The sequence below is a fragment of the Anolis sagrei genome, chromosome 3 (assembly GCF_037176765.1).
Source record: "Anolis sagrei isolate rAnoSag1 chromosome 3, rAnoSag1.mat, whole genome shotgun sequence".
NCBI classification, from domain to species: Eukaryota; Metazoa; Chordata; class Lepidosauria; order Squamata; family Dactyloidae; genus Anolis; species Anolis sagrei.
In genome coordinates, this window is record NC_090023.1 from 233,932,353 (window position 1) to 233,945,005 (window position 12,653).

Genomic DNA, 12,653 nt, shown 5'->3' on the forward strand with positions numbered 1-12,653 from the left:
CAAGGTCATGTGGCCAGCATGACTGCATGGAGCACCATTACCTTCCCGTTGGAGCGGTACCTATTGATCTACTCACATTTGCATATTTTTGAACTACTGGGTTGGCAGAAGCTGGCACTAACAGCGGGAGCTCACCCTGCTCCCCAGATTAGAACCACCAACCTTTTGGTCAGAAATCTCAGCAGTTTAACCCACTGCGCCACCAGGGAGCCAGTTCCCTCTTCCATGAGAAAAATGTGTGTGCATTTAAGAAATGTGATGCATTAACATTACTATTAGAAACAGATGGACCTATAACATAGTCTATGTACCTTGAAGCACCACCTTGCCTTCAAAGTAACCTAAACAGAATCCATCCACACTTTCATGTTTTTTATGCAATTATTATTAATCAATAAAAACAATCACCTTCAAAATAAATGACTCTTTTTTAAAAAATTATCATTAATTAGTGAGAAACTGGCCCAAAGTCATATAAATATATCCTTCTAGTATCAATTCTGTAGATATATATATATATATATATATATATATATATATATATATATATTTAAAAAATGAGTATAAGAGTTGCCATTAAGAGCAAACATTCAATCTGGACAGCCAAAAAAAGTGTGATTAAATCTTGCGGTCTTCATATAAAGTATAATGCACGTATGTTGTCATGCACGTGATGCAGTGGCTGGCCTTCATCTTGACTGTTGCAAAGGTTTGAGGGAGAAAAGTCTTTCATTTCTTAAATAAAATCCAATGTCTAGGAACAGGGAGGTTTACATGTATCCTGCTATGAAGTTATCTTTTTTGGTTGATGCAGCTTCTAGTTAAAACGCAGGCTTGCTCATGTATTCTTCCATTGTCTGCAACAAAGAGAAATCAAGCTGTTAACTTGTTTATTAAAAATTATATGTGGGCTTCATAATGCAGTGGGAGCTAATTGGCTCAATACCAAGAGGTGCTTTGGAAACTGAAAATCCAAAGGACCGAAGCTAATTTACAAAATGAATAGAATTTACATAAAGCTTGTCAAACTAATTGTCATCTCAGCAATTCCGTTTCCCAGCCTGGCAGCACATCCGAGATTTCAAGTACCAATATCTTTGAATGTTCAAAATCGTGATTTGTTGTTTTAACCCTTAACTGGATAGCCAAGACATTTTAATACCCCCAAATTCTATTTTTTAGTAGAGTTCACACACAATTGACCCATAAAGTGGGCATTTTGCCAACAGAAGCTGGCATCTTGACTTACAGAATTGATCTACTGATTGAACATGCTATAGTATTGTCACCTGAACAGTTCTAAACAATGCCTCCAAGGTTCAGCTGTCTACTATGTAGAGTTTGGGTTGTTTTGTTTGTAAAACAGCAGGGAGGGAGAGGTGTGTGTGAGACAAAGAATTATAAGAAATTTGAGATGCAGTTTAGTCCCATAATGTATTTGGACAAAAAATGTCCCATGCCATTTTCTGGTAAAAGCATAATGCAAAGAATCTGATGTGAATGCTTGGATGACACCCAATTTATTATGTTGCTTGTTCTGTTCAAAAAAAATGTTTATTGTTTTAAAATCCATATTGTCTTTAAAAATTTTAATGTATTTTACTTGTACAATTTCCTGAAATATCGTAATAGAGGGTGAGATATTTATCATATCTGAAGCGAAGCAAGGGTACAGCTATAATGTATTTAAAAAACACAAACTTGGCATTATACTAGATGTCCTTTGACCAGTAGCTGGCCACTTGGAATGCCTCTGGTGTTGTTGTAAGAAGGCCCTCCATTGTGCATGTGGCAGGGCTCAAACTGCATTGTAGTAGGTGGTCTGTGGTTTGCTCTTCTCCACACTTGCGTGTGGTGGACTCCACTTTGTGGCCCCATTTCTTAAGGTTGACCCTGCATCTCGTGGTGCCAGAGCGCAGTCTGTTTAGCACCTTCCAAGTCACCCAGTCTTTTGTGTGCCCAGGGGAGAGTTTTTCATTCATTATCAGCCATGGCTTGAGGTTCCAGGTTTTAGCCTGCCACTTTTGGACTCTCACTTGCTGAGGTGTTCCTGCGAGTATCTCTGTACATGTTAAGAAACTATTTCTTGATTTAAGGTGTTGGCATGCTGGCTAATATCCTAACATGGGATGGGCTGAAGATGTCACTACCTTGGTCCTTTCATTGGCTGCTACTTCCCGGCAGATGTCAGGCGGTGCAATGCTGACTAAACAGTATAATTTCTCCAGTGGTGTAGGACGTAGTCATCCTGTAATAATGTGGCATACCTCATTAAGAGCCACATCCACTGTTTTAGTATGATGAGATGTGTTCCACACTGGGCATGGGTACTCAGCAACAGAGCAGCAAAGCACAAGGGCAGATGTCTTCACTGTATCCGGTTGTGATCCCCAGGTTGTGCCAGTCAGTTTTTGTATGATATTGTTTCTAGCACCCACTTTTTGCTTGATATTCAAGCAGTGCTTCTTGTAGATCAGAGCATGGTCCAGGGTAATCCCAGGTATTTGGGTGTGCTTTAATGCTCCAGTGGGACATGAGAGAAGCCTCCCTGCAGGACTGAAACACATCTGGGTGTTCCCCGGGCAATGTCTTTGTAGATGGCTGATTAGAAGTTAGAATTTGATGGGGACTTTTCTTTTCCTGTAATTTCAGGAAAAAAACTGAAATTTTCTTTTGAAAGAAAGTCTGAAGAGGACTTTTCCAGTAATTTCAGGAGAAATTAGATAACCACACATGGTGAATGAAGGATCCAACTTTGTTTAAGAAAAGAAAATCATTTTGGTCTCTCACCCTGACAGACCACAACCTGAGATTAATTGGAGCCATATGCAGGTTTTACATCCTAATACAGTTTTACCAAGATTGCCAACACATAACTGCAAAGTATACGTGCTGGGGGAAAATCATGAAGCTAACAGATTCAATAGAAGTATGCAACTATAGCCAGAGTTTTCAAAACAGTGTGTCATGAAACATTAGTATGCCAGCTGCAGTGTGTAGGTGTGTCCCACGAACATAACACAAAATCAATAAATCATAAAATATATAAATGAAAGGTTTTCCTGAGATATGTTATGTTCCCATATGTTTCATTAGTACAATGTATGTATGTGTCTGCATCTGTTATAAGGGATTGGTTCAACCTCTGATTAGTAAACTGAATTACTGTGTTGTAAAATGATGCATGTCTAAAAATGTGGGTAAACAACATGAAATATTTGAGACTATAGAATGAATCGAATTTGGCAGCACTTGAACTGACATGGCTCAATTCTATGGAAACTTGGAATTCATTGTTTGGTGAGGCACCAGTATTCTTTGGTAGAGAATGCTAAAGACCTTGTAATAATAATAACTACTACTACTACTTTATTTTTGTATCCCGCCACCATCTCCCTGAAGGGATTCGAGGTGGCTTACATGTAAAACTACAACTCCCATTATTCCATATTATTGAGCCTTGAAAGCTACAGTGGTGTCAAACTCTATTTCATACACAATTTACTACTTCATCACACTAGAGAATGTGATGAATCCACTGTAAATCCAACTTCTGCTTCCTGCAGAATTATGGGGTTTGTAGTTTAGTGAGGTTGTCCCTAAACTACAAACCCCAGAATTCCGAATGAGGAAGCAACCAGATTTAAAGTTGATTTATTTATTTACAGTATTTATATTCCACCCTTTTCACCCCAAAGGGGACTCAGGGTGGATCACAATGTACATATACACGGGAAACATTCAATGCCGTTTTTAACATACAAGACATACAAGACACTGTAAATACAAGATAGAGGCCATTCAGCAGTTCTTCCATTTCCATACAAGACATACAGCAGTTCTTCCATTTCAGATCTTGGAGGTTGCTCAATCCAGCCACAGGGGGAGCTGTCACTTCATCCACTATGACATCAAGCCTTTTTGATCATAGTATTTCCTCCTTGCTCTCCGGCATTTTTATGGAGTCATAAATTAGCCTCCCCTAATTCCTCTACTCACAGCTCACAGCTGTTTTCGAACTGCTTAGGTCGACAGTGAGCTGGGCATTTTTTAACAGCTATTTTTTAAAAACAGCTATTAACAGTCGGGCGCTCAACCCCGACTCGGGCTTCGAACTTGCCACCTTTCGGTCGGCAGTGATTTATTGCAACTGATTAACCAATTGTGCTACCAGCCTGGCCCATTCATTTATTCTCGAGTGTGATGAAGTCACCTGAAGTCAAAGCTTGTAGGTGTCAGTTGTCTCTTGTAAAGTAAACAACCGTTCCCTAGTTTTTGCTGCATAACCTTGATCACAGCATAACAAAATATGCTATGTAATATACAACTTGTTACTTTGGAAGAACCTCCCTAGCACCGAGATGCATAAAAAGCAGAGGTGCCAACTAGGCATGGGCAATCCATGGTTCTAAATGGTTCTAAAGTACTTACAAAACTAAGGGGCACTAAAACACTGCTTCTAACATGTTGCTATAGTTCTGGTGGTGAAACTATAGTTCTGGTGGTCCCTGTGAGACGTGGACTGTCTACAGACGTCACATGCAACTCCTGGAACGATTCCATCAGCACTGCCTCTGGAAAATCCTACAAATCTCTTGGGAAGACAGGCGGACAAACCAGCACTGAAGCAATGGTCCTCCGCCATCAACTTCGCTGGACCAGCCACGTTGTCCGGATGCCCGACCACCGTCTCCCAAAGCAGTTGCTCTACTCCGAACTCAAGAACGGAAAACGGAATGTTGGAGGACAGGAAAAGAGATTTAAAGATGGGCTCAAAGCCAACCTTAAAATCTCTGGCATAGACACTGAGAACTGGGAAGCCCTGGCCCTTGACCGCTCCAGCTGGAGGTCAGCTGTGACCATCAGTGCTGCAGAATTTGAAGAGGCACGAATGGAGGGCGAAAGGGAGAAGCGTGCCAAGAGGAAGGCGCGTCAAGCCAACCCCGGTCGAGACCACTTTCCACCTGGAAACCAATGTGGAAAAAAATGCAGAGCAAGAATAGGGCTCCCCAGCCACATACGGACCCACAAGAACACTGGAAGACAATCATCCTCGAAAAACGAGGGATCGCCTAAGTAAGTAAGTAGGTGGTGAAAATTTCAAAACTCTAACAAAACTTTCAAAATTTTGTTATAAATGGCAGTTCCTAATTGATTCTGTCATAAAAATTGCCAATAAAAATAATAATAAAATGTTGAAAGTTTTGTTAGAGTTCTGAAATATTCACCACCAGAATTTTAGCAACACTTTTGAAGTAAAGCACCAGCTTTAGCAATACTTTAGGAGCAATGCACCAGCGCCCTCTAGTTTTGTAAGTACCTACTTTAGAACCATTAACAGTGGTTCTCAACCTGGGGTCCCCAGATGTTTTTATCCTACAACTCCCAGAAATCCCAGCTAGTTTACCAGCTGTTAGGATTTCTGGGAGTTGTAGGCCAAAAACATCTGGGGACCCCAGGTTGAGAACCACTCATTTAGAACAATGGATTGCTCATGCCTAATGCCAACATTTGGGGGAAATTAGTGCATGCAAACTCATTTATATTCCCCCCCCCCCCAGCTTCTTAAACTGCTAATTCCAGGATTCCATAGGATGTGTTACCATAACAGTTAAAGTAGAATCAGAGCGCTATAATGTAGTGTAGTGTAAAAAAAAAAGGTCTGTAATCCAAGGATGTTGCCACTTCATAGGAACAGTGAACCTGAAAAGATTTTCTCCATTCGCAAGGTACTTGAGGGTTGATCATAGGAATGATGCAATTAAGCTCCTGTCTTTCAGGATATGGGCACTATGTTTGTGGAGCAGCTTTGACAACATTTCACACCAGGGATGGATCTCACCATTGACGAACAGCGGGTTGAATTAGTAGGTAAATGTCCATTGCAGCCTATATGCCAAGTAAACCAGGAAAAACGCAACATAAATGTGTGATGCTGCTGCAATGTAAGCCATCATATCCTCTGAAGGGAGACATTTATCTCAGCAGGCAGTCTGCTGAGCTGCAGGAAGCCCGGCTTTAGATGAAAAGTGGTTAGGGACAATTTTTCACCAGCTTATAGCTAGCAAAGCCAAAAACCCTCACATACATTGGCACCATTCAACAAAATAAGTGCTAACACATACAGCAAGATGTTTTTTTTTCTGCAATAGCACAGCAGGAAATAACAAAACTAGTAAGGAGTGTCTATGTGGGACATTTGCATCAAGGACCACTACAGCCCTCATGTTGAATGCTCTAGTAATGGGGGAAAGTGACTATTTTGTTTTTGATGTTTTGCCCCATTAATGCTAGGCCTGCCATTAAGCAAGTAAAAACAGTTGTTTTGCTTCAGGGTTTTAGGGCTTTTTCCCCTAACTTTGGGAAGTTTTGTTTTTTAATATACTAATTGTAGGGCACAGACATTTGTTTTTCTTTGCAAAACAAAATCTACACTGACCAAATTTTCTGCCTTGTGTGAACATGGATTTTTTTGGCTTTGGGTGTTTAGATATTGAGGAATACCCTTTTTGTACCCACAAACACTGAGGTGAATGTAGGGCATTTTAATTATCTGAAATTCCCATGGATGCAGAAAATACGCCAGATATTATTCAAATTGAAGTTGTTGTTGTGTGTGTGTTTTTTAAAAACATTAATCTTAATTTATAAATATATAGTTTGGTTATTATCCTATGGGTGGATTGAGATAGTGTAACATGGCCAAACACCACCTCAACTCACTTTTTAACATTATAGAGGATGGAACTCACAACCAATGGCGGCACAACTTGCCATGCATCTACACTGTAGAATGAATGCAGTTTGACATGACTTTAGCTACCATGGCTCAAGGGTATGGAATCACAAAAGTTGCTTTTTTAAAGATCTTTAAACCTTCTCTATCAAACATTGTTGCTGCTTTTATTGAAGCATAGAATTATAGAGCTGGAAGAGACCTTGTGGGCCCTTCAGTCCAAACCACCACCAAGAAGCAGGAAAATTACATTCAAAGCACCCCTGACAGATGGCCATCCAGCCTCTGTTTAAAAGCCTCTAAAGAAGGAACCTCCACCAGACTCCGAGGCAGAGAGTTCCACTGCTGAACTGTTCTCACAGTCAGGAAGTTCTCCCTAATGTTCAGGTGGAATCTCCTTTCCTGTAGTTTGAAGCTGTTGTTCCATATCATAGTCTCCAGGGCAGCAGAAAACAAGCCTGCTCCTTCCTCCCTATGACTTCCTCTCACATATTTATACATGGCCATCATGTCTCCTCTCAGCCTTCTCTTCTGAAGGCTAAACATGCCTGGCTCTTTAAGCCACTCCTCATTGGGCATGTTCTCCAGACCCTTGATAATTTTAGTCACCGTCCTCTGGACATATTCCAGCTTGTCAACATCTCCCTTAAATTGCAATGCCTAGAACTGGACACAGTATTTCAGGTGTGATCTGACCAAGGCAGAATAGAGGGGTAGCATGACTTCCCTGGATCTAGGCACTACACTCCTATTGATGCAGGCCAAAATCCCGTTGGCTTTTTTTCCCTGCCGCATCACATTATTGGCTGTTTAACTTGTCCACAATGATTCCAAGACCTTTTTTCACACATACTGCTTTCGAGACAGGCATCCCCCCTTCTGTATCTTTGCATTTCGTTTTTTTCTGCCTAAGTGGAGTATCTTTCCCAAGCTAGAATTCTTATGATTTCATAGCACTGACCCATTGCAGTTAAAGTGGTGTCAAACTACATTACTTCAGCAGCGTAGATATACTTCAAGACTTCTCCCATTCCCCACGTTTCTCATCTACAGCCAACAAGCCCATGCAAGATACAGCTACAATAATCTTCTATGCAACTATCCACCATCTTTTCTCACCTTCAGCCCCTGAACCCCTCCATTTCCTGGTCAGTGGAGAGCAGGAGGAGCTTCAAGCTATTTCCCCTTAGCTGGATGCTGAGTAATGATGACATTATCTGCAAATAAGTCCAGGAAACCTCCAGCTCCCTGAGACTGCTTGTTGCCCTATGCCCAGAAGTAGGAAAGTAGCTGAGTTAATTTCTGCTGCTCTCCCCACTATCCACCGATCCGGAGATGGCTGGGTCCAGGTGGCTACAACTGTTAACAAATGGATTGGAGGGAGTTGGGCAGGATATTATATTAACTGTATTTGATAGCTACATCTCCTGATGCAGGGTCATGGCCATAACTTTGAACTTGTGATGTCTGATATAGTGGGGTTATGAACTCTTGGATGTGCGAAATTTATTCTTTATGCAGAGCCTTTGAAATAAATAGTTCTGATTTTTCACCCCTACAACATTTATGAAGATAAAAGTTTAAAGAATCAAACATTGCAATTCTCGTGATATTAATTAATCACTGCATATGAAATGCACAACCAGAGGGTTGCTTTTGGTCCACAGTTCAGAGTTGTTAGTTTATAAAAATCCAATCCACTTCCAAATGTTCAGGTGCTTCTATTAAAGTTCTCAGACATTTTACTCAATAGTAAAGACATCTGAGACACCATTAAAATTTATTCCAGTCTTTGGGCAAAATCCTGAGCTTCAAAAATGTACTTATGTCACCTTGAGACTGATTCTATGACACAGTGTGCTTAGCTTAAGTTAATTTCTAGTTGGAATCAGTTACCATATGCTTTATTTCCCCATGAAACATTCTAACCTTCCTTGGCTACATATTGTCAGGGATAAATATGATGCACAGGCCAGGAAATTATGGATGTGGTGGTCAGCAACTACTCTAGTCATACATCATAGAAAAGGCTTTTGACTAGGTTCAATACAGCCTATTTCAATCCTGCTTTACTTAAGCTTTTCTTTACAAGAATATATCAATAGTCTGTTGTCCTATGGACAAGTCCAGCCTCCCTTTGGGCAGGCAGAAGTCTGCACCTTGGGCTGTGTAATATTGAGAGGCAGTGAATTCCTCCCACTAGAAGGTTTGCCTCCACTCCAGAGAGCCATTCCGGTTAAGACTGTGTGCAAAAGGCTGCTTAGAAAGCCAGCCGAGCCCTTAAGTGCCTGGCTCTGTGACATTTTAGGTGACACAGGTAATAATCCAGGACACTCCACCCACAATGTCTGGCTTGGAGTAAAGAGATCTCTCAGAGTGGCTGGTTTAACAGAAAATACAGCTAGCTGCTTTGTCCACCTTGAGGCATTATCTAGAGAAAGACTTGCTCCAGAAGGCAGGTACCAGTCATGAAGAGGACAGGACAACAGTGTTGTTTCTCATCCTTCTTCATTCAGCTTGTGAGCTTCATCCTGGGTCATAGATACATTTATCTAAGTGCAATTGCACCCACAATTCAGAACTGGTTTGGGAGAGTGTTAAACTCAGGGGTATTTGCTATATGGCCCTCATCTTCCTGACTGTGAAGAACTTCCTAACTGTAAGAGCTGTTCAGCAGTGGAACTCTCTGCCCCAAAGTGTGGGGGAGGCTCCTTCTTTGGAGGCTTTTAAACAGAGGCTGGATGGGCATCTCTCGGGGGTGCTTTGAATGTGATTGGACTGGATGGCCCAAGAGGTCTCTTCCAATTCTATGATTCTATAAGTGATAAACTAAATATCTCTGCCTTAACTCCATTATTTGTCCCTAAACAGCCTCACCAATCTTGTGCAGTAGATTGCCAAGAGTAAAACATAATTGTAATACTTGTCCAGTCCGTTTATGTCACTTGAAGTCCAAGATACTTCATAGTTTTAAGGATGGGCCTGGGGGAACTGCCATTCCAGGTTTCTAAATAAATGAGCCAATTATCTTTTAAATGAGAAGAACTATAAAGTCTGTCACAGGACAAGAATGGATGATGCCAGGACAATTTAGCTGGTTCTACAGCTGTCAGGCAGCTCATTTTGTGCTTTGATGCACAAAATAAATCAGAAAAAGTAGCCAAGGACTTTATATACTCTAAATACTATAAGTACCTGAATACCAAGACTCTCCCAAACCAGCTCTAGAGAGTAATAATAGTTGCACTTAGATAAATGTATATATGGACCAAAACCAAGTTCCTCTGCTGAATAAATAAACATGCCAACTATAAAGAAATATTTTTAAACCACTTTCAAATATTTTAAGCCTCGGCTACAAAATGCCTGACTTCAGCTTTGCTGGATTTGTTCTGGCCACACAAGAAGAGGAGGCATTATTTATCATTTTTTTTCCTATGCCATCCTTCACTTTTCATTCTTCCTGCTAATTTTCAAGAGGCGTGAAAAGTAACAGTTTCATGGCTGCCATGCTATTTCTTTCTTGTTTGCATATCTCACCAAAATGGGAGAGTTTTGACCCCAGTGATCTAGAGTTCCCAAACCTACCCTCTTTTCTCTGGTCCTTCAATTGGGAGGTGGGTTACATCTCAAGGTGAGATCCACACCTTGAAAATAATATACGTATGCATGTGCACATACATTCCAGAGAAAGCTTTATAATATGCCTATGTGCTATTGACCCTGCTCTAGACTTCAATAGATCTACTGGCCCAATTCCCTCTTCCTTCCCTTCTCAACCATTACTTGGGACAATCCCTAGATCCAAGTCTGGGCCATCAAATATCTGAGCTTGATATACTGTTTTACTAACCCCATGGTGATCTGTGAACTGCATGCCACATTTTTTATCTATTTCTTATTTTTATCTATTTTTCTGGGGAGCGAGAGTATGCTTCTCAAAGTAGTAACTCTGTAAAGGTGAAGATCTAGAGCAGTGGTTCTCAACCTGTGAATTCCCAGGTGTTTTGGCCTACAACTCGCAGAAATCATAGGCAGTTTATCAGCTCTTGGGATTTTTGGGACTTGAAGGCACCAACTTTCCCTTCAAGATTTCTTACACCTCTATCATGCTCCCCCTGTTGAGACTCAGCGTTTGTCTCATGCACCTACTACTAGTAGTAGAAGCAAACGTGGTTTAGAGGATGATGAAGCTCAGCAACAGCTGAAAAGGATCAGAGACTTGTTCTTAGAGACTACGGATGAGGAGGATTTTGAGGGTTTTACTCGCGAGGAAATGGAGCTGGAAGATTACAGAGGTGTAAAGAGAGTAGCCAGCAGCTCAAATAGTGATGTGGGATCTGTTGCTAAACGCCTGAGAGATGTAGCTGATTGTGGGGACTTTGACAGCGAAGAGGAAGAGCTGGACTGGACTAAAGTTCAGGAAGTAATGGATGTTATTAATGCTCCCACGTCTAGCGATGAATTCCAGGGTTTTAATGATAATTGGGTTGCAGATAATACTTTGCAGGATGGAGCCCGAAGTACTGACTGGCAACAATGGCGCAGCCGGGATTCACCTGTGGAATTAGACGCAGCTGAAAGTAACTCCAGCGATTCGGATGAGATTTAAGCAGCAGTTTGGGGACAGACTAATCGCAGAGTTCAAAGTGTCGCATTACCGTGTGCCTTGTGTGTAACTCCTGCCCTGAGCTCTTGTTGCAGCTTCGTGTTTCCTGATCGTGTGAACAACCCTGCCGGAACCAGACTCGTGAGTCTTCCTTGCCTTGACCCTCGGACTGCCTGACAACGCCCCTGCTTATCCCTGGAAACTTCGTCGGACCGCTCTTCATGCGGATTGCTGTTTGCTGTTTTGTTTGCCTTTGAAACGGACTAAGTTTTACTGCTGAATCCAAGCTGCCTGCTTTTGTTTAGACTGACTTTCCTTTTGCCAGCAAAGACTGACTGAGACCAGTTTGTTTACATTCCTGCTGACCGCAAGCCTTCTTTGTTTACTACTCTGCCTTGAAGAGTCTCCTTTTGTTTTGTTACTGATTTACTGATAATGCTCGTTGTAATAAACACCTTCCTTTAACTCTTACATTGCCGTTTGCTTTGCTGGTCTGTCTGAGTCTTGACACCCCCTCACCACAAATGCCATGACACCAGCAGCAGTAGGACAGCAATGGCAGCTGAGCTTTTCCATGGTGGGAATACACATCCCCTTCTTTACCAGCTGATGGGTTTCTTAATGTACAGAGACAGGAGCTGATAGTGACCAATGGTCCTCAACCACCACCTTCATCTTTTAGCCCTGTGGTTCCCAACTTCTGGACCTCCAGGTGTTTTGGACTTCAGTTCCCACAGTTCCTAACAGCTGGTAAGCTGGCTGGCACTTCTGGGAGTTGAAGTCCAAAATACCTGGAGGCCCAAAGGCTGGGAACTACTATTTTAGCCCAAAGACTCCCAATTTTTGGGATTTCAACAAGCTCCAGCCTTCTTAGCCATTTGTCAGAAATTCTGGGAACCTAGAGGACCCAATGTTGGCAACCAGTGCTCTAGCAGGTATTTCATTTGCAGTAGTTCGTTTTTATTTGCTTATTTATTTTGTATGCATCTTTCACTTATTGGAGGCTCTTCTTTTTTCATCCTAATATTCAAGGTACCTGACTTTTGTGTTCTTCAGCTGTTGTGGAGTGAAAAATGGGATGTGATTTCCTCCTCTATCGTTCTCCGTCTTACCTCTTGTAACATGTCAGCATCTTCTATTGCTTTTACTGCAGACTTTTTGGATGTTTCTTGGACTTCTCCTCCCATTAGAAACTCATCAAGAATGAAGTAGGCTTTTTCAAAATTGAAAATAATGTCCAGCTCACATACCTGGTAGGGTTTACAGAGAGAAAAATACAGATACAAAACATTAGCACTGAGTGTAGTT

General features: G+C 41.5%; 1 protein-coding gene across 2 annotated transcripts in view; it reads right to left on the reverse strand.

The window, feature by feature from the left end:
- Positions 1–555: 555 nt before the first annotated feature.
- AP1S3 (adaptor related protein complex 1 subunit sigma 3) overlaps positions 556–12,653 on the reverse strand; it is a 30,130-nt gene continuing 18,032 nt past the window's right edge. The window contains exons 4-5 of one of the 2 annotated variants that reach the window (XM_067465960.1): positions 12,382–12,595; positions 556–857 (exon numbers count right to left, since the gene is read on the reverse strand). In XM_067465960.1, the coding sequence (XP_067322061.1) occupies positions 12,398–12,595 (198 nt within the window). In that variant the 3' untranslated portion in view covers positions 556–857; positions 12,382–12,397. The remainder of the gene's footprint in view (positions 858–12,381; positions 12,596–12,653) is intronic. The other variant, XM_060766782.2, reaches the window with a different exon arrangement.